General features: G+C 45.1%; 1 protein-coding gene and 1 long non-coding RNA gene across 7 annotated transcripts in view; one reads left to right on the forward strand and one right to left on the reverse strand.

Annotated features, from left to right (window-relative positions):
* The window catches only part of CEP128 (centrosomal protein 128), a 205401-nt gene that overhangs the window by 67547 nt on the left and 119628 nt on the right, over nucleotides 1-18226 (forward strand). For all 6 annotated transcript variants that reach the window (XM_080974122.1, XM_080974123.1, XM_080974124.1 and 3 more), the window contains 3 exons: nucleotides 1247-1423; nucleotides 3485-3544; nucleotides 8153-8345. In XM_080974122.1, coding sequence (XP_080830248.1) covers nucleotides 1247-1423; nucleotides 3485-3544; nucleotides 8153-8345 — 430 coding nt within the window. The remainder of the gene's footprint in view (nucleotides 1-1246; nucleotides 1424-3484; nucleotides 3545-8152; nucleotides 8346-18226) is intronic.
* LOC308459262 overlaps nucleotides 9191-18226 on the reverse strand; it is a 40755-nt gene continuing 31719 nt past the window's right edge. Inside the window, exons 3-4 of the long non-coding RNA XR_013977949.1 lie at nucleotides 17376-17509; nucleotides 9191-11119 (exon numbers count right to left, since the gene is read on the reverse strand). This is a non-coding gene — a long non-coding RNA (uncharacterized lncRNA). The remainder of the gene's footprint in view (nucleotides 11120-17375; nucleotides 17510-18226) is intronic.

Raw genomic sequence — 18226 nt, forward strand, 5'->3', positions numbered from 1 at the left:
TAGCGGTTTAGTCATGCTGGTCACATGACCTGGAAAGTTGTCTGTGGACAAAGGCCGGCTCCCTTTGCCTGAAGCGAGATAAGCGCCACACCCCATAGTTGCCTTTGACTGGACTTAACTGCCCAGGGGTCCTTCACCTTTTTACCTTACCTTACTAGTAGTATTTATAATCCGCCCTTTTCGACCAAAGGTCCAAGGGAAGAAATATACAGAGTCAAACAAAAAATTAGACAGTAAGATTAAAACTGCAGGGAGGGAATTAACAAATTCAGTGAGAAATAAATGCAATAGCAGTAATAGAAATACAGATGCCCAATTCACCTTCCTATTCTCCGAAAGCCTGGGCAAAAATGTTGAAATCTGAATCAATGTGTCTAAGTCTCATCCATCTCTCAATGCCTCCAGGTATCTTCTGTTTAGTTTATAGGTCTTAACCTTTAGCCTCTGTTAATGATGAGAGAGATCCCCCAGACTTGAGTTGACTTTCTTCTGCTTAGGCCAAGCTGTTTACTAAACAATTTAGGAAACAGGCTGACTTGATTCAGGCCAGTCTGAACCAGATCAGATCCCATTGGCTCCTTGATCTAGGGATGCAGTAGGGTCTGATCTCAAATTCTAAAATGCGGGCGGGGGGGGAAGTGTCAATAAGTGTTGAAAATCCAATGTAATATATGGGCATAAGGCTTGCTTTTCATTTTGAAATACCATTTTCTCAGATCCATGCATACAAGGAAAGTTGTACGTATTTTCCAATGGGAATCATCACACAAGTTATTCCTACTTCTGTTTCTACGTGTTTCTGACTTGCAGTCAGGAAAGTTGCAGAAGGAGTTTGGATGCTTGAACTGTTCTTTTGGTATGCAGTTTTAAATGAAATCTATCTGACAGCTCCTTGGGGTTTGACTGTAGTGTGGACAGAGCAACTCTGCTGAACGTTTGACTTTGACTTGCTAATGTGGCAACTTAAAAATTATTCTCCCCTGCACTTTTCTCTCATACCCCTTCTTGGTCAAGTTTTTCACTACCAAATGCAATTCTAGCAAAAGGACACATCCCATCAATTGTAGGCTATTTTGGGCACAGCATGTTCAGTTATTCCTTATGACAAGTGCACAGCATTGATTTCTCTCCACCCTCCCCAGAAGCATAGATGTGCTTGTGCGTTATGGTTTCTCACTGTTTTGGAAGTTCAGATATTAACTGACAGAAGAACTTTTAGTTCATATGATATTATTTTTTGTTTTAGAATAAAAGGACATTGGGAGAAGATGATCACTTAAGAAGGATAGAAGAAGACAGATTACATCTTCATGATCAACTGAGAAGCCTGCAAAATGAACAGGAATCCATCCTCTCTATGATAGGAAGTGAAATTGATGCAGCTTGTGAAGTCCTCGCAAGGGATTCAGTGGAGAAATTCACAGTAACTATGAGTTTTCAGTTGGCCTTAGATTTTAATCTTGTTAATTACATGGACATAACATTTTATTCATGGCTGCTTGCTAAACTTACTCTTGATGTAGATGTTTTATGAAACAGAAGATTAGGAGTTGCACTTGATAATCTGCCTTAAAAAAAATGCAATTGCTATTTTAGAAATATGTCTCAATAATTCATTTGTATCTAACTTGTTGGCCGATACCATCAGCTTTATTCAGCCTAGCTCATGCAAATGGTAGAGGAGGTAGTAAAATTTAAGACTGCAGGTCAAGGATTGCATGGTTGAATGAAAAAACCCCTTACATATAAAGCTGGTACATCAAAGAAAAGCTTAGGCTGACATGAATTCTTCCTGACATCTAATTTTCTGTATACAGGAAGCTTAATGTGTAGTTGAGCTTTTGCTCATGTGATCTTCCCATCTATACTATAAACCAATACAGCCCTGGAACAGTTTTACTATCTTATCTGCTTTGTGTGTAAGCCGTGCCATTAAGAGAAGTGCATGTTTTAGGTTAGTAGTGGGTCCCTGTAACAAATGGCAGCCTATTGCTCCTGACCAGTGTTGCATAACCTCTCTGACAGACTGTGGCTGTTATTATTGCTATTGTTTCTACAAGGTCCCAGGGCATGTTACAGCAATTCAGAACACAAAATGTTTCAGAAGAATAGGGTGGGACCAAATGCACATAGAAAAACATAGTTTGCTGCTCTTACGTTAGTCACCTCACTGTTTTCCTTTCTAAATGATATTTGTATATTGAAATAGGATCCAATAGCCCTAGCCCATTCGTGCTGTGAGTGATTTCCTTTTTGTGTCAAGCAGTTTGTGCTCTTAAGAAAGATGATGCTTACCAACGCTAGACACACATAATGGAGCCATGCTGCTTTAGCGGATCATGAAGCGAATGCTAGTCATACTTCAGAGTAGGCTCATTTAAATTAATTTGTGTGAAAAAATAGGTTCAATAATTTCAGTGGGCTACTTTGAGTGGAACTTAATTGAGTGCAAATCATCAAATTTTATATTTAATGACTATTAAAAAACCAAAATAAGCATGCACACAAGCCAAAAGTATACCAGGTTTTTTTATTCTTATTACACATGCACTGGGTACAACCCCCCCCCCCCCGCTTTCTGAAGCATGTCAGGGAAACCTCATAAAAACCTATTTATAGCAGCATGTGATTAACTTTTTCTTAACCCTTTCAGAGGTAGTTTAAAAGCTGCCCTTTCTATTTTATTTTTTTACATAATTTGAAATATTATCCATCAGGGGAACAAAAGTGACAAATCTAATCAACAACAACAAGATGGTATCACCACCATCACAATGACAATAATAAATTGCTACAAAGTCATGCACAAACAATTATATACAGTGGTACCTCGCAAGACGAATGCCTCGCAAGACAAAAAACTCGCTAGACAAAAGGGTTTTTTGTTTTTTGAGCTGCTTCGCAAGACGATTTTCGCTATGGGCTTGCTTCGCAAGACGGAAACGTCTTGCAAGTTTGTTTCCTTTTTCTTAACACCGTTAATACAGTTGCGACTTGACTTCGAGGAGCAACTCATAGAACGCGGTGTGGTAGCCTTTTTTGAGGTTTTTAAAGACTTTGATGATTTTTGAAGCTTTTCCAAAACTTTCCCGACACCGTGCTTCGCAAGACGAAAAAAATCACAAGACGACAAAACTCGCGGAACGAATTAATTTCGTCTTGTGAGGCACCACTGTATATATATATATATATATATATAAAATAATTAAATTGTTACAAATGGTTAAATTGAGGTTTCTGTTGTTACACTTTTTGTGTAAAATAAATAAATAATCTCTCTCTCTCTCCCCCTGCCTTTCCTCAGGTTACAAAAAAAGTCTTTTTGGGAGATGTCCTACTATACCCAACAATTAGGCTTGCTACAGGAATAAGTTGCTCAGACCTATTGAAGAATTACTTAGACTAAAATTGGCATTTTAATTGGCATTTTTACCTAGCCTTGTGTATTAATATACCATTTTGTTCATTTTCAAATATGATTTAGGCAATATCACTTACACCTGGGGTACAGAATGACCCTCATCGATGGCTGGCAGAAACAAAGGTAAATACTGCTTTTTAACAATTAGGCTAAGATTTAGCTACATTTCCTAATCCCTAATGTGTTTAGGGCACATTGCGCAGAATGCATCTTTCTTACATGTACGCTGTGTTGGCATAAAAGACCAAACCAGTGATTGGTAACTTCTGCTATTGCTTTTCCCTTTGGTAACTTTGTAAGCAACTTTTATCATGTATCTTTTAATCGTCTTAAATTTCTCATGCGCTGAAAGACGTTTTTTGCTGCTTCATGAGACAAGACCTATCCCCATAGTATATTAGGGTCACAATGAGGGGAGGAAAGTTGACCGTCTGACTTGGGCGAAATTGCATTTGTTTGCTAGCAAGATTGCCTGAAGTTATTGATGGGCTAGTTTGTAATGCACATGGGCCAGGAGTGAATATTGCCATAAATACTGGAGATAAGAGTTTGAATTGGAGGACAATGGCTGTAGAGGAAACCGAGTCACTATTCAGATTGTTGATGCTGAAACTCTAGGTGCAAGTATCAAGAAGACCTTTCAGAGTACATGTAGTAATTGATTCATAAATCTGCCAGTTGAGTTCTTTTTAGTTATTAGTAGGTGAGTCTTGAAATGAAGGGGCCTTTGGAAATACCGTTTGCACCCCAAAACCAAACAGCCTTAATAATTGGTTTGCAAGAAATATGGCTTTACTCACTTGCTCTTTCATCGCCTGAGTTCCTTGCATTTACAGAAGAACACTCTAAAGAACTCAAAGGCATTGACTACTGTGGGGTGAGCCCCACATGCACAGTAAAGCTTCTGAGGCCCCCTTTACTGAAGCAGCTCCCTGTAGCCTCTTAGAAACTGCTCCTAAATCTCAAGGAAATTGGGGGTGCTACCTCCCATTAAGCATGAGGAGCTGCATCTGGTTGGGGATGGGGGATGAGCGAAACCAGTGAATTTGAGGAAGCACTTCCATATTCTTCAAAGTGTTCTTTAGATCCTGGACTTTGACATGCTCGCGGCATTTTAATATTGGGAGTACGAGAATGACAAATAGAAGATGAATTAAATGGCATGGCAAACGGACTTCCGGGGTGGCGCCATCGGCAATGGCGGACTCCCTCTGATCTGGAGGGACTAGCTCCACGCGAAACAGGTCTTTTCCGCTACGGCGAAAAAATCACAGGCAGATGAAGCCTGTGACCATGGGACTCGGCGGGCACCTTTAGTGCCCCCCCAACCCGCAAAAGAACCCACTAACGGGCTCCGGAGCGAAGAGGGGGAAGTGACGCGGTGCTAAGAGTCAACTGCTTCTTCCGTGGAGCGAAGCCGCACAGCCGTTGCCGGAGAGCGCTGCCTTTTTCCTGGGACAATTTGGCTTCTAAAATAATCACCCATGAGTACTTAAATTTCGGACAATTGGACTTTAAATAAGGACTTGCGAGCAGAAAGGAAAATTGGACTTAAAAGTTTACCTCAATTTGGCACTGAAACGGGAAGGTCTAAACAGGAAGTCAGCCTTCCGTTTCTTGTAGATAGATTAAAGCAAAGACATGGCAAACTAGAGCTCAGAAAATCGCTTGTAAAAGATTAACTTTCATCATTTAAAATTGTTGAACCCCCCTTCGGAAGCAGGAGAAGAGGGGGGATTTTTTTCGGACTGTTTAAACCTGCAGAAGTGAGTGTAAAGTAAAGTAACTTTCCACTGTCCTGATCCTGGAGCGGGGTGTCAGGACTGACGTTTTTTGAAGCCCATTGACCAGAGAGAAAACGTTTTTGACAGATAGCTATAAGAAGAGAAACATTGATTCCATTGTTCCCCTTCGCATTTTAAAGGAACAAATATTGACAAAATATTTGAAAAAGGAAAGAACAAATAGAAGTTTTCCCCCTAGAGGGAGACTGTGAAACTGTAACCAACTCCGGGGAGCTTGCAGCTGTTACAGATTACAATCGTGGGAATAGACTTCTGACCTTGCAGGACAATGTATTCAGAAGCTCTGTTGCGTGCTTTCTGTAAAACAAATGCCCTACTGGAACAGCTACATGAGAAGACGGACTTGATGACTGATGCGATCAGAAATTTTGAACAGGCAGTGGGAAATTATATGGCGCCCACCCAGGAATTAAATCAGGAGTGTGCCCTGACAGAACAGATGAGGGAAGAGGATGCTGCTGAATATTGGGCGCCAGAGATGAAGGGAGCTGTGGCCCAGCAGGAACATGAGCTTTTGGACTTGACAAATGAACTTGGAAAAAGCCAGATTTGGAAAGATAAAGTTTGGTTTGGTTTGGAAATGGGGGGTTGGATAGACCCCCCTATGCAGGGATGTTTGGACTTTTCAAGTCTGGCAATGGGCCGTGAGATGTTTGGGGTTGTGGGGGCTCTTAATTTTGGAGGGATTTTGAAACATGTTTTTAAATACCACATGGAGTTTAGTGTGGACTATGGAAAAGGGGCTGATTTATCGAGAAGGGTCAAAAACATTGTTAAGCTGGAGTTCCCACGAGTGAAAGGAGCAGGAGACAAAGGAAAATACAGTTATAAATATGAAGAAGAGCTGCGGAAGGGACAGGGAAGAGACTTAAGGGCCTCGGATACAAGGTTACCATGTTAATGCGCTAGATCGACGGGATAATAAGAACTGACAAAACCCGGGACCAGGAGGAAGGGACGCTGGATGAAGATTGGATTGTTTTTATTTCTTATTTTACTACTAGGATTGCTTTATAAAATTGATGAATGTTAGAAAAATGTTGGAACGAAATTACTTGGCTTTAGCAAAAATGTTTAAAGAATTATGTAAGAATATTATGGTTATGAGAAGTTGGTAAAAATAAGATTTAAGTTTTAAGCTTTAAGGTTCTTTATAGTAAGATAAGATTAAAATAGATTAAGGTAATGTAATGACAGAATATTATGAAATATGGAAAGGATTTGCTGCGACAATTAACAACTAGGATACAAAAAAAGGGAGGAGGAGGAGGTCAAAGAAAGAAGGTAATGACAGTTGAGGATTTGAGAATGATGGATTTGTTCTTGAGTGTTTGTGGTGTATTTTTGTTTTTTGAATTTGTATTGTTTGATGTGATTTGTTTCCCCCCCCCTCTTTTTCTGCTTTGTTCTCTTTTGTAATTCTAAAATTTTTCAATAAATATCATTTAAAATAAATACATAAATAAATGGCATGGCAAACAAGTGCTAGCCCTTACTGAGGTATTTACTCTCATATACAGACTGAAGAAATTAAGGATTCGGGGTAATTGTCGTGGAATTATGATCTGTACCATCTGTATTTGTGCCATTAGTGACCTACTTGCATAGATATCCACCCAGGAAACATTTATCAGTATATTGTTAATTCTTCATGCTCAGTATAGCATAGCAGTCCTTGTTCACATGCCACAATAAGCCACAGTTTGTTTTAAACCATTGCTTAATTGTTTAAATATAAATATAAATTAAAATTATTGTGCAGGTTTGTTTTAGTTTTAAAAAACCTGCGCATTAGTGGAGAAACGGGACAAAAGGACTTATGAATGAATATGTATGAAACTTGGGTGCAACATAAATAGAATCAAATAGCATATTTTCTTCTAAATGTATTTTATCATGAAATACACATTTTGAGCTGATAACTGAATCATAAAAATCAGAGAAGTTCAAAGACTAACTACATTCCAGTCCACATATGTCTGGAAGGTGCAGATCATGTTAGTTTGTACAGTGGTACCTCGGGTTAAGAACGGACCTCCAGAACGAATTAAGTTCTCTTGGGTTAAGAACTTAATTCGTTCTGGAGGTCCGTTCTTAACCTGAAACTGTTCTTAACCTGAGGTACCACTTTAGCTAATGGGGCCTACCGCTGCTGCCGCACAATTTCTGTTCTCATCCTGAAGCAAAGTTCTTAACCCCAGGTACTATTTCTGGGTTAGCAGAGTCTGTAACCTGAAGCATCTGTAACCTGAAGTGTCTGTAACCCGAGGTACCACTTTACTGGAATTTTCAGTAATTGGTTTGGCCAGAGCTGAATGTAGTGGTCACCTTTTGATGCAGTAGTGCCAAGAGCATCACCAAATGCAAGATGTACCGGTATCCATTTACAGCATACTTCTACATACAGGAAAGAATCAAGAAAGCTGAATCTGTGTACAGATTCGCCTTGATGGATTATGGAATCTGTCAGCTTTCAGCCATTTTATTACTTTTTGAAATCTGTCCTTAGCCTCAGGACTTGACAGGAAATAGAATTTGCCAGACTTGGATAAAGCCTGTATTGGGGTTTGTAAACTGCCCTGGCGAACCTGCAGAAGGGCTGTGAATCCCACCCGGCCAATGAATACATCTCACTTGAGAAGACATGAACCAAAACTGATGAAAATTTTAATGAAGCGTGAGGGGAGGGGTGAGAGAAAAATGATGGGGTGGGAATCAGAATTGTAAAGTTGGAAGGGACCAGTTGCAACAGAGGAATCACAACTAAAGAACCCCTGACAGGGCTGGCAGGACTTTAAACTGGAAAAGCTTCTTTTAGCCTATTGCATTTTGAGTTTGGCAAAGCTTTGCCGTAGAAGCGCGGTTGAGGAAGACTGCAGTGAAGGCCCTTTCTTGTTAAGTATTATGCAAATACATTTTCTTCTAGACAAAACTTCAGTGGTTGTGTGGAGAAGTGAAGGAGAGAGAGACCAAGGAAAAGAAACTTCGGCGTCAGCTGCTGCAGAACCGAGAGCAGTTGAAACACTTGACCCTGAGCAAAGAGTCTGAGCACCAAAACCTCATAGGCCAATTAGAAAAGCGGGAGCAGCTCCTGGATGAAGTTTACCAAGAGAGGAAAGGTGAGCTTGACAGGCCGTATTCATTAAAAACAAAATCCTTCTTAATTTCCCAGGTCAGTTCAACCCTGATTTATCTAACAGGCAGTAAACATTCCAGTTCTGCAGTGCAGAGATACAAGTTATCAGGAACATGAAGCTGAAAATGGCAGCCCCATGTCAACTTCCTCCCTTACCGTCCATGACATATAGCACAATTTCTTTCATGTTCTGATGCCCGTTACTCTGCACATTTCCTGCAAACACACATACATACAAACAAACACACACTTTGCCAGCATCAGCCAATGATGTGGAGCAAGGGTGGGGAAATCAACAATGCAGTGATGTTAGAGCACAAGATATTGTTGAACTGCATGTTATGGATAGGAAGGGCTGAACTGGGTTCATGGTAATATTTATTTATTTCCTCATACTTATATCCTCCCCTTCCTCCCTGTGGCGGCACAGAGCAGCTGCTCATATAGCACAACAACACTAACAAAAAAACCACTTACAAAACTCCATCTTGAGAACGTGTCGTTGGGAGTGGCTACAGCGGTCCTCCATCATAAAAAGCGTGAAGACAGGACAAATAACTCCCCCCACAAAAAAACCTAGGTCTCCCCCAACAAACGTTTGAGACTAGCTCCCCTAAATCTAAAAGATGGATCAAACTGCGCGTGCCACTAGGCGCGCGCTGCTGCCCTGCAACCTCTGACCTCCTCCTCACCTGCCTCAACAGAAACCCTGCCCCCTCTGACCTTTGCACAGGGAGAGCAGCTAATCAGCCACAAAGAAACACACACACCAGCACTTCAGCAGTCACAAAGAAACACACACACCAGCACTTCAGCAGTCACTTGAAGTTGGGTGGTTCTGCTGTTGGTATTCTGGTTGATAATGCAAGTCTTTCATTTTTGCTTTGTGATCTCTTAGCAAGTTGCAATTACTGCTTTGCAAAGAGCTGTGTCTCAGAATATTAAAATACCTGGGCAACATGGGGTTTTATAAAATAGACAAGAAGTGAAATAGCTACTTTTCCAACTGCAATGTTGGAGGCATACTGTGACCTGGATTGAGGCAGATATTAGATGAGAGTAGAAGACAGCATTTTCAGAAGTTTGTTCCTTTTGAGTTCAGAACATGCTTATCACTTTTCCTTACTTTAAGAAGTGCTTCTCCCACTTGAATGACACACAAAGAGTTGTTTATTTCATTTAACCCAAAGGATATGCAGAAAACACACACACACACACACACACACACACACACACACGTAAATATGGTAAATGTCAGGAGATGGCCTGAAATCTCTTTGTGATTCCTAATGATGTCTAATGATGAAATTTATCTGTGAATGATATCTGTTCTCCAAAGCAAATTAATTCCCCCTGTCCCCCCTCCAGAAAGCAAGCTTTGTGCTAATTAAAATGAGTTGTGATCAGCTATATATAGGGTGAAGAAGGGAGCCCCAGAATTTATTTTTCAGCTACTGTTTTGCTTTTGGGGAAACGGGCATTTAGTACAGTCAGTTCTTAGAACTGAAACAAAGCTAGGGATCTTGTTATCTAAATGCCCGATTACCCAGCACAATCTATTAACACCACCATTTTGCCTTGTTTTTCTGCACGCTTTTAAAATATAGATATGGCTTCTCATATTCTCAGTGTTGCGCTTTCTGTATTTGCATACACATTCAACAGAAATGTCCCCATGGGATCTTGTTACTTTTCTCATTGCTAACTCTTTTGTAGTTCTGCTTATTCTACCACTTTCCCTTTTATCTTCCATAACCATATGTTTCACAAGCATACTGCTTTTCCCTGGTTTTGAAGAAGAGTGAAGTCGGGTTCTTGAACAGATTGTGCATTTTTGATGTGTTTGAAGGGTGCTTCACTCTATTGCATCTTGTCAGATGTACACCAAAGAGGTTTTAAGTGAAGACACATCTTCCTTACTCATTGCATCCGCAGGTGAATAAGCAAATGTGCACATACACTTGGTAAATGGCCAAACTAGATGTTATGCTAAATGTGTAGCAGCTGCCCCAGACACCATGCATCTAGTATCTCCCATTCCTGGAAAGGTTTTATATTTGGGAGGGGGGATGAGACAAACTAGAGCTGATAAGAAAAAATAGGTTGGTCACTAACCAGGACTGTCAGGATTTTCGTCCATACCAGAGCAGTAAACTTGAGTTTGCTACTGTATGTACATTTGATGGGGATCTTTAGGACCATATACGCTGTGACAGTAAACATGCAGTTGCTTCAGAAACTGGCTACTGAATCTTACTTTCTCCCTCCCCTTGCCTAAAGACTAGAATAATTTATATTGTGGTAGGTGTGACATCAATATACAGATGTCCCCCCACTTACGCACGATCAACTCATGTCTGACCGTGTACGTCCCTGGCTCTTTAGAGCCTGTCAACTTCCTTCCCTCTCGCCTCATGGTTTTAAAATTAACTTTTATATCATTGCATTTTGTACGTTTTCCATTTCTAATTACACACATTACAAAGTAACTCAAGATTTAAATAAATATAGAAAGATAGAGAATTTCTCGTTACAAATCTTCAGACAACCCTGCTATTGATGTTAATTGCTTACAGTAATCTTTCAGATATCGTATAAATTTACTCCAGTCTTTTTGGAGTTCTTGATCTTGCTGGTTTCAGTTTTTTCCTGTCAGCTTTGCCAGTTCTGCGAAGTCCATCATCTTCATCTGCTACTCTTCTTTTGTCGGTACTTCTTGTTGTTTCCATTTTTGGGCTAAGAGAATTCTTGCCGCAGCTGTTGCATACATAAACAGTCTTTTATCTTCCAGAGGCTCAGTGGGGCTTTGTTTAGGCTGCTCAGCCTCCCTGCCTAACAACTGATGTGTGGGGTGGTGCAGTCGCTGCTTTTCCACACGCCCCCCATCCTCCTGCCAGCCCCAGAGCTTCAATCCTAGTTGCGGATATCTTTGGATACAGTCCTTTTGGTATGCATTGAAGAGGGAGCAGTGGAAATAGCGTTTAGAGGGTGTGCTGCACTTTACACAATTTCACTTTGGCACGCAGGGGCCTGGAACGTAACCCCCACGTAAGTGGGAGGATGCCTGTATTCATGTTTTCCCACTCCTACCACTTCCATTAAGTGTCAGTGATGTGGAGCAAATTCTGACTATCGGGCCTGGAGAACCTATAAGCCTCCTGCTGCTATTGGATTCCAGCTCTCATCATCCTTAACCATTGACTACACTGGCTGGGGCTGATGGGAGTTCAAGTCCAACAACATTTGGAGGGCCAAACATTCCCCCCCTCTAATTTAAGGAATTCATGTATCGCCTTTGAAATATACTCAGAGTCGCAAAGTGATTTCATGCTCTTTATTCAGCTCATAGTGGTGAGGAGGAATGAATAATGTCCCCTCACAGTATCTGCTTTATATACATTATTTACACAATGGGCTGCACATGATTGGCTAATTCTGGAATTCTGCTGTAAGCCAATCAGGTTGTGGATTCACTTCTATCTGGAGCAGGATTGGGTGGTTCCTGCCAACCAATCATACTGCTGCATTGTTCTAGGACCAATCAGACTGCTGCATCCTGAATCCTATTGTTCTAGGACCAATCAGACTGCTGCCTTTTGGATCCTATTGTTCTAGGACCAATCAGACTGCTACAGTTTGGATCCTATTCAACTCAGTACATAACACCCCTCCCCTCTAAGTTCCAGTCCTGCCCGGGAGGTCGCATTCATAGTCCTCAAGGTATGCCGGCGGCCTACGTGTGCGTTGTGGCCTGGGGTGTTCCCTGGTCCGGGCTCCGGGTTCTGGCTCGTGTTCCAAGGATGCTGGCTGTGATGCGGCTGTTTGGTCTGGTGCAACCGGCTCGCTCAGTCGTGGTTCTGGTTCCGGTGTCCTTTCGGCCTCACGGGTCCTCTCTGTATTTACTGATTCTGCCTCTCCTGCTGGCCCCTCCTGCTCTATGGGCCTCACTGCCCCGCTGTTCCCTTGGGACTCCTCTGACCTGTCCTCCTCCTGGTTTTCTCCCGGGAATCGTCGCCGTATCTGGTCGCAGTGGCGGCGCCAGCATTGCCCCCCATCCGTTAGCACCTCGTACGACACGGGGCCAGTGACCCTGGTGATTGTGGCGGGTACCCATGCTGGGCCTGCCCCAAAATTCTTTGCGTACACTGGGTCCTGGGCCTCGAAGGTCCGGGGGTTCCTGCCTTCCCCCACCACTACCTCATCCTGAGCTCTATCGGGGTGAAGGCGGTCCAATCTGATTGCAAGGCGCCGACCCATTAGTAGTTCAGCGGGGCTCCGGCCAGTCGTTGAGCTGGGGGTGCTGTGCTGTGCTAGAAGGAATGTGGCAAGGCGGTACTCCCAGTCCCCTTGCGTCATGCGGCGAAGGGTGTCCTTGGTGGTCCGCACCATGCGTTCTGCTTGGCCATTGGTGGCAGGGTGGAACGGCGCCGAACGGATGTGGCGGATGGCGTTCTGCGCTGTGAAGGTTTGGAATTCTCCTGACGTAAATGCAGTCCCGTTGTCTGAGACGAGAGTGTCAGGGAGCCCGTGGGTTGCAAACAGCCTGCGTAGTACCCGGATGGCTGCGGACGTGGAAGTGGACGGTACCAGTGCGACTTCCAGCCATTTGGTGTAGGAGTCCACCACTATGAAGAATGTTTTCCCCTGAAAGGGGCCAGCGAAATCCACATGCAGGCGTGACCATGGTGCTCGGGCGGACTCCCAGGACTGGACTGGGGCCCTTGGGGGATCTGGGCGGGATTCTTGGCAGGCCTGGCAGTGTTTGACCCAGGCCTCTATCTCTCCATCGATCCCCGGCCACCACACATAACTCCTGGCAAGGGCCTTCATTCTTACTACCCCTGGATGTGTCTCGTGTAGGGCTGTGAGGACCCTTTTGCAGAGGGGCTGGGGAACAACGACTCTGCTTCCCCATAACAGGCACCCCTTGTGGGCCGACAGTTCATGTTTGCGGGTTGTGTAGCCGGCGAATTCTGGCCCGGGGCTGCTGCTGGGCCATCCCCTCCACACCCAGTCCAGGACCCGGGAGATGACCCTATCTTTCTTGGAATGGTGTGCAACTTCTTGTGCCTGAATGGGGCGGTCGGGAAGCAGCTCCAGGCTCATAACCTCTTGTGCAGGTGCTGGGTCAGGGCCTGTTTCCGGTAGTGGTAGCCTGCTGAGGGCGTCCGCATGGCCCATCGCCTTCCCAGGTCGGTGAATCAGTGCATACTGGTAGCTGGCAAGGAAAATTGACCACCTGAGGACGCGAGGAGACAGCACTTGGGGGGTCTGCTTTTCGGGGGCAAACAAGCCAAGCAACGGCTTGTGGTCAGTCACCACGGTGAAGGGCCGCCCGTACAAGAAATCATGGAATTTTTTTACTCCCTTTACGATTGCCAGACCCTCCTTGTCGATTTGCGAGTAGTTCCGCTCGGTTGTGTTGAGTGTCTGGGAAAAGTACGCCACCGGTACCTCTCTTCCATCCGGGAGTTGGTGCCCCAGGACAGCTCCAATGCCATAGGGTGAGGCGTCGCATGCTAGCACCACCGGCAGCCTCTCGTCGAAGTGTGCCAAGACCGAGTTTGAGACAAGCAAGTCCTTGACTGCCTGGAATGCGGCCTCCTGGCGCTGGCCCCACACCCAAGGGGCCCGCTTGTCCAGGAGTCTGTGTAGGGGCTCCGCTACTGCCGCCTTGTGGGGAAGGAAGGAATGGTAAAAGTTCAATAGTCCCAAGAAGGCCTGAAGTTCAGTCTTGCTCTTGGGCGCTGGGGCATCACAAATGGCCCGTACCTTGTCCCCAGTCGGGTGGACCCCTTCTGCGTCCACCATAAATCCCAGAAAGTCCACCTGAGGCACTCCTAGTAGACATTTTTCCCGCTTCACCTTGAGACCCGCCGTCTGGAAACGGTGCAGAACGGTGCGGAGGCGGTCCTCAAACTCCTCTGGTGTGGGGCCGGCAATCAACACATCATCGAAGAAGGGGGTGACGCCAGGAATCCCTTTAAGGAGAGAGTCCATTATATTCTGGAATAGGCCTGGTGCCACGCTGACACCGAATTGCAGCCGCTTTACCCTGAACGCTCCTCTGTGCGTCACAATCGTCTGTGCCTCTGCTGTGGCCTCATCTACTGGCAGCTGTTGATATGCTTGGGCCAAGTCCAGCTTGCCAAAAATTTTCGACCCAGCCAGGGTGGCAAGGACATGGCTGACCACTGGCACTGGGTATGCGTGGGCCGTGAGGGCCTTGTTTATGGTACATTTGTAGTCTGCGCAGATGCGGACCGAACCATTAGGCTTGACGGGTGTGACGATTGGGGTTTCCCAGGGAGCATTAGGCACCGGCTCCAGCACTCCTTGCTCTACGAGTCGGTCCGATTCCTCGTCTATACGGGGTTTCAAGGCGAACGGGACCCGGCGGGCCTTGAGCCTGACCGGTCGTACTGCGGGGTCAAGCTGTAGCGCAATGGGGGGGCCCGTATACTGTCCCAATTTCCCATCGAAAACCCCTGGAAATTCCTTGCATATGGCGTCCACGTCCACTTGTAAGCTAGTGTGGTTCACCCCGGTGACAGCTAGCCCCAGTGGTCCAAACCATGCCAATCCCAGTAAGCTAATGTAGGGGCCCTTGACCACAAGCAAGTCCAGTTGCCGCGTCCGCCCTCGGTATTGCACCCTGAAGGTCCCCACCCCCATTGTGGGGACCTTACGTTTCTGGAAGTCCCGGAGGGTGAATGGGGCCGGCCTGAGTTTGGGACCCCCAGTGGGACACAGTTTCCTTAAGGTCCTTGCCGAGATTATGGATAGAGTTGAACCCGTGTCAAGCTCCATGCGGCATGGGGCCCCCTCTATCTGTACCTCTACATAAATTTTCTCTACGTTGGGGTGGGGCAACTGGTATACCTGGAAGTCCGTGAGCTCCGTCGAGTTGCCTTGGTGCGTTGGGCCCCGGGACCTGGGGCTCTTGGATTGGTCATCTGATGCCTGGTGTCGGGTGGGCCGAGCCCGACACACCCGGGCGATGTGTCCCGATTTTCTGCACTGCCTGCACTCTGCGTTGCGGAAACGGCAGGTCCTCCTCTCGTGACTCTCCCCGCAGCTTGCGCAGTTCCCTCCTTCTCGTCGAGGCAGCTGTGGTCTGTGCGCTGCTTGAGTGCGCTGCTGTACTCGGTGCACCTCCTCCCTGTCGGATCCTGAGTCGTCGGTGAGGTCTTCATGGTGGACCCTCGGTTGGGATGGCAGGCTCGGCCGTGCCTCTTGGGTCGACCTCTCGGCAGCTTCTGTTGCCAGGGCCTCCTCCAGAGCGACCTGGAACGTTAGGTCCTTCTTAGCGTAGAGGCGCCGTTGCAGCTTCTCATCCTTCAGGCCACCGACGAGGCGGTCACGAAGCATGTTCTCCAGCTCTGAGAAGTTGCAGAACCGGGCGGCTTGGCGGAGAGAGGTCACAAACCCAGTTATGGTTTCCCCAGGGGCTTGCCGCTTTGCGTAGAAGGCATTTCGACGAGCCACCACTGAGGGCTGCGGCGAAAAGTGCCCCTTCAGCTGTTCCATTATTGTTTTGTATGGAACAGTAGCGACGTCTTCAGGCGCAAGGAGAGCCCGGGCGATTTCAAACGTCTCCTCTCCGCAGACGCTGAAGAATATCGCCCTCTTCTTGGCGTCTTCTTCGTCGGTGACCCCTTTGGCTTCTAGGAGGAAGGTGAAACGGGAGGCGTACGCTTCCCAGTCTCCAGATGCTGGGTTGAATGGCGAGAAGCTGCTGTTGGCTGCCATTCTGAGTTCCTTGTGCCCCGGAGCTGAAGCCTGGATACACGGTGCGAGGCAGCGGTGCGGCAGTTGGCGGTGCTGCGGTGCTGTGTGTGGCAGTCAGCTCAGCGGGATCCCACCTTCGTCGCCAGTGAAATATACTCAGAGTCGCAAAGTGATTTCATGCTCTTTATTCAGCTCATAGTGGTGAGGAGGAATGAATAATGTCCCCTCACAGTATCTGCTTTATATACATTATTTACACAATGGGCTGCACATGATTGGCTAATTCTGGAATTCTGCTGTAAGCCAATCAGGTTGTGGATTCACTTCTATCTGGAGCAGGATTGGGTGGTTCCTGCCAACCAATCATACTGCTGCATTGTTCTAGGACCAATCAGACTGCTGCATCCTGAATCCTATTGTTCTAGGACCAATCAGACTGCTGCCTTTTGGATCCTATTGTTCTAGGACCAATCAGACTGCTACAGTTTGGATCCTATTCAACTCAGTACATAACAGCCTTCTATCAAAACAACAATGGAAAAGTTATAATTCTCATCTAGAGAGGCAGTGTTTATGCTCAGCTAAGAAGAAAAGCAATTGGGAGTGTAACTCAGAAACATGAAAAGTATTTTGGAATTGGAAACAGTCACACCCACTATCATTTAAACTCCCAGAAGAATTGCAGTTCATTTTGCAACTATGCATATCTATACAGTATTGAAAAAAATACTGGGGGGGAAATAAAATCCATTGAGGATGAGATGGTGCCAAGAACAATGAGTAGATTTGTGTGCTAGCATTTCTGGATGTTTTAATTTTATTTCTCCCTTCTGAGTCACCCAAATGTATCATTTAGCTGTCTCATTCTCACAGTGGCATCAAGATGCTTGGGTGGTTATAATTTTTTTCCTGTTAACATTTTGTTACTAGAAAGAAATGGTAATCCAATCAGCAGTATTTGCACACATCTTTGTAAGTCTTTTAAGACTTTATGAGATCCAAATGTCACTGATTTTCTTACGCTGGAGACTGATAGTTTTCAGAGAGAGATGAAAAAAGACATGAAAGTGGAAAAGAGGAACATGATTTAGTGAGCAACTAACTAGATCTGGAGACAGGCCTGATTCAAAGGTTAGAATTCATGTAGTTTTGCTTAAGTGATTGTTTTATGATTGATTTAAATCATTGATTAAATCATTGATTTAAAACATTTAAATGACTTAAATGACTTCAACCACTGAGTCAAATAAACAGTCTTCAACATTTTCAGATTCAGACATACCTTTAAGTAGGATGCAGGAGAATGTTAGTGAAAATGGTAGTGTAAATTGCTGGTGTTTGCTTATTCCCCCATATCTGGTACAGAAACCACTCCAGTGAATATGATTGGTCTTCAGTCTGATTGTTGCTTTCAGTCTGCAAATGATACAAAGCTGATTACATACCTCCCGACTTTGCATTGTGTTTCCATTGCACTGGATCATAGTGCATGTGGTCTATAGAAGGGAGTGGGAACCTTCTTTCTCTTGAGGGCCACATTCCCTCAGGGTAATCTGCCAGAGGCCGTATGCTGGCAGTGGATGGGCTGAAGCCAGTGGTAGTCACTGCCAGAATCAAAATGGGGAGGGTGCGCCCATTTCCTCTCCTCTCTTTTTGCCACCTTCTCCCCTCTTTAGCCCCTCTTACTTGGTCGCCAAGGTTGGGGCAAATTGCTATTGGCTGAGGTTTGTACTGCTCACTTGCAGAGGGCTTTCCCCCTACTCTTCTTTCCATTGCCCCATCTGTTATGGATCCCTGGGCCCCATTTTTCCCCTCCAGCCCCCCTCCCATCAGCACTGACTTAGTCTGAAGGAGGTTCCTCACTCCTGGTCCAGAGAGGCTGGAGGTCCAACTCAGATCAAGCTTTGCAAATGATTTGATCTGTGCGGAGTGATGCAATGTTGTTGTTGTTTTAAGTGTTTTCCCTGAGTCCATTCTGACTTAAGCTAGGGAGGAGGGCTCGTCCACCACTATGTAGAATTATTTCCTCCTAATTTAAACGCAAAAAAATAGTTTTTAAAGCACGTGAAATTTCAGATACATATACCAGTACTGTTTTGACCTGCTAATTTTGCAGTCTTTATTAGTTGCCAG

This window comes from Podarcis pityusensis, assembly GCF_964106645.2.
Source record: "Podarcis pityusensis genome assembly, chromosome: 1".
NCBI classification, from domain to species: Eukaryota; Metazoa; Chordata; class Lepidosauria; order Squamata; family Lacertidae; genus Podarcis; species Podarcis pityusensis.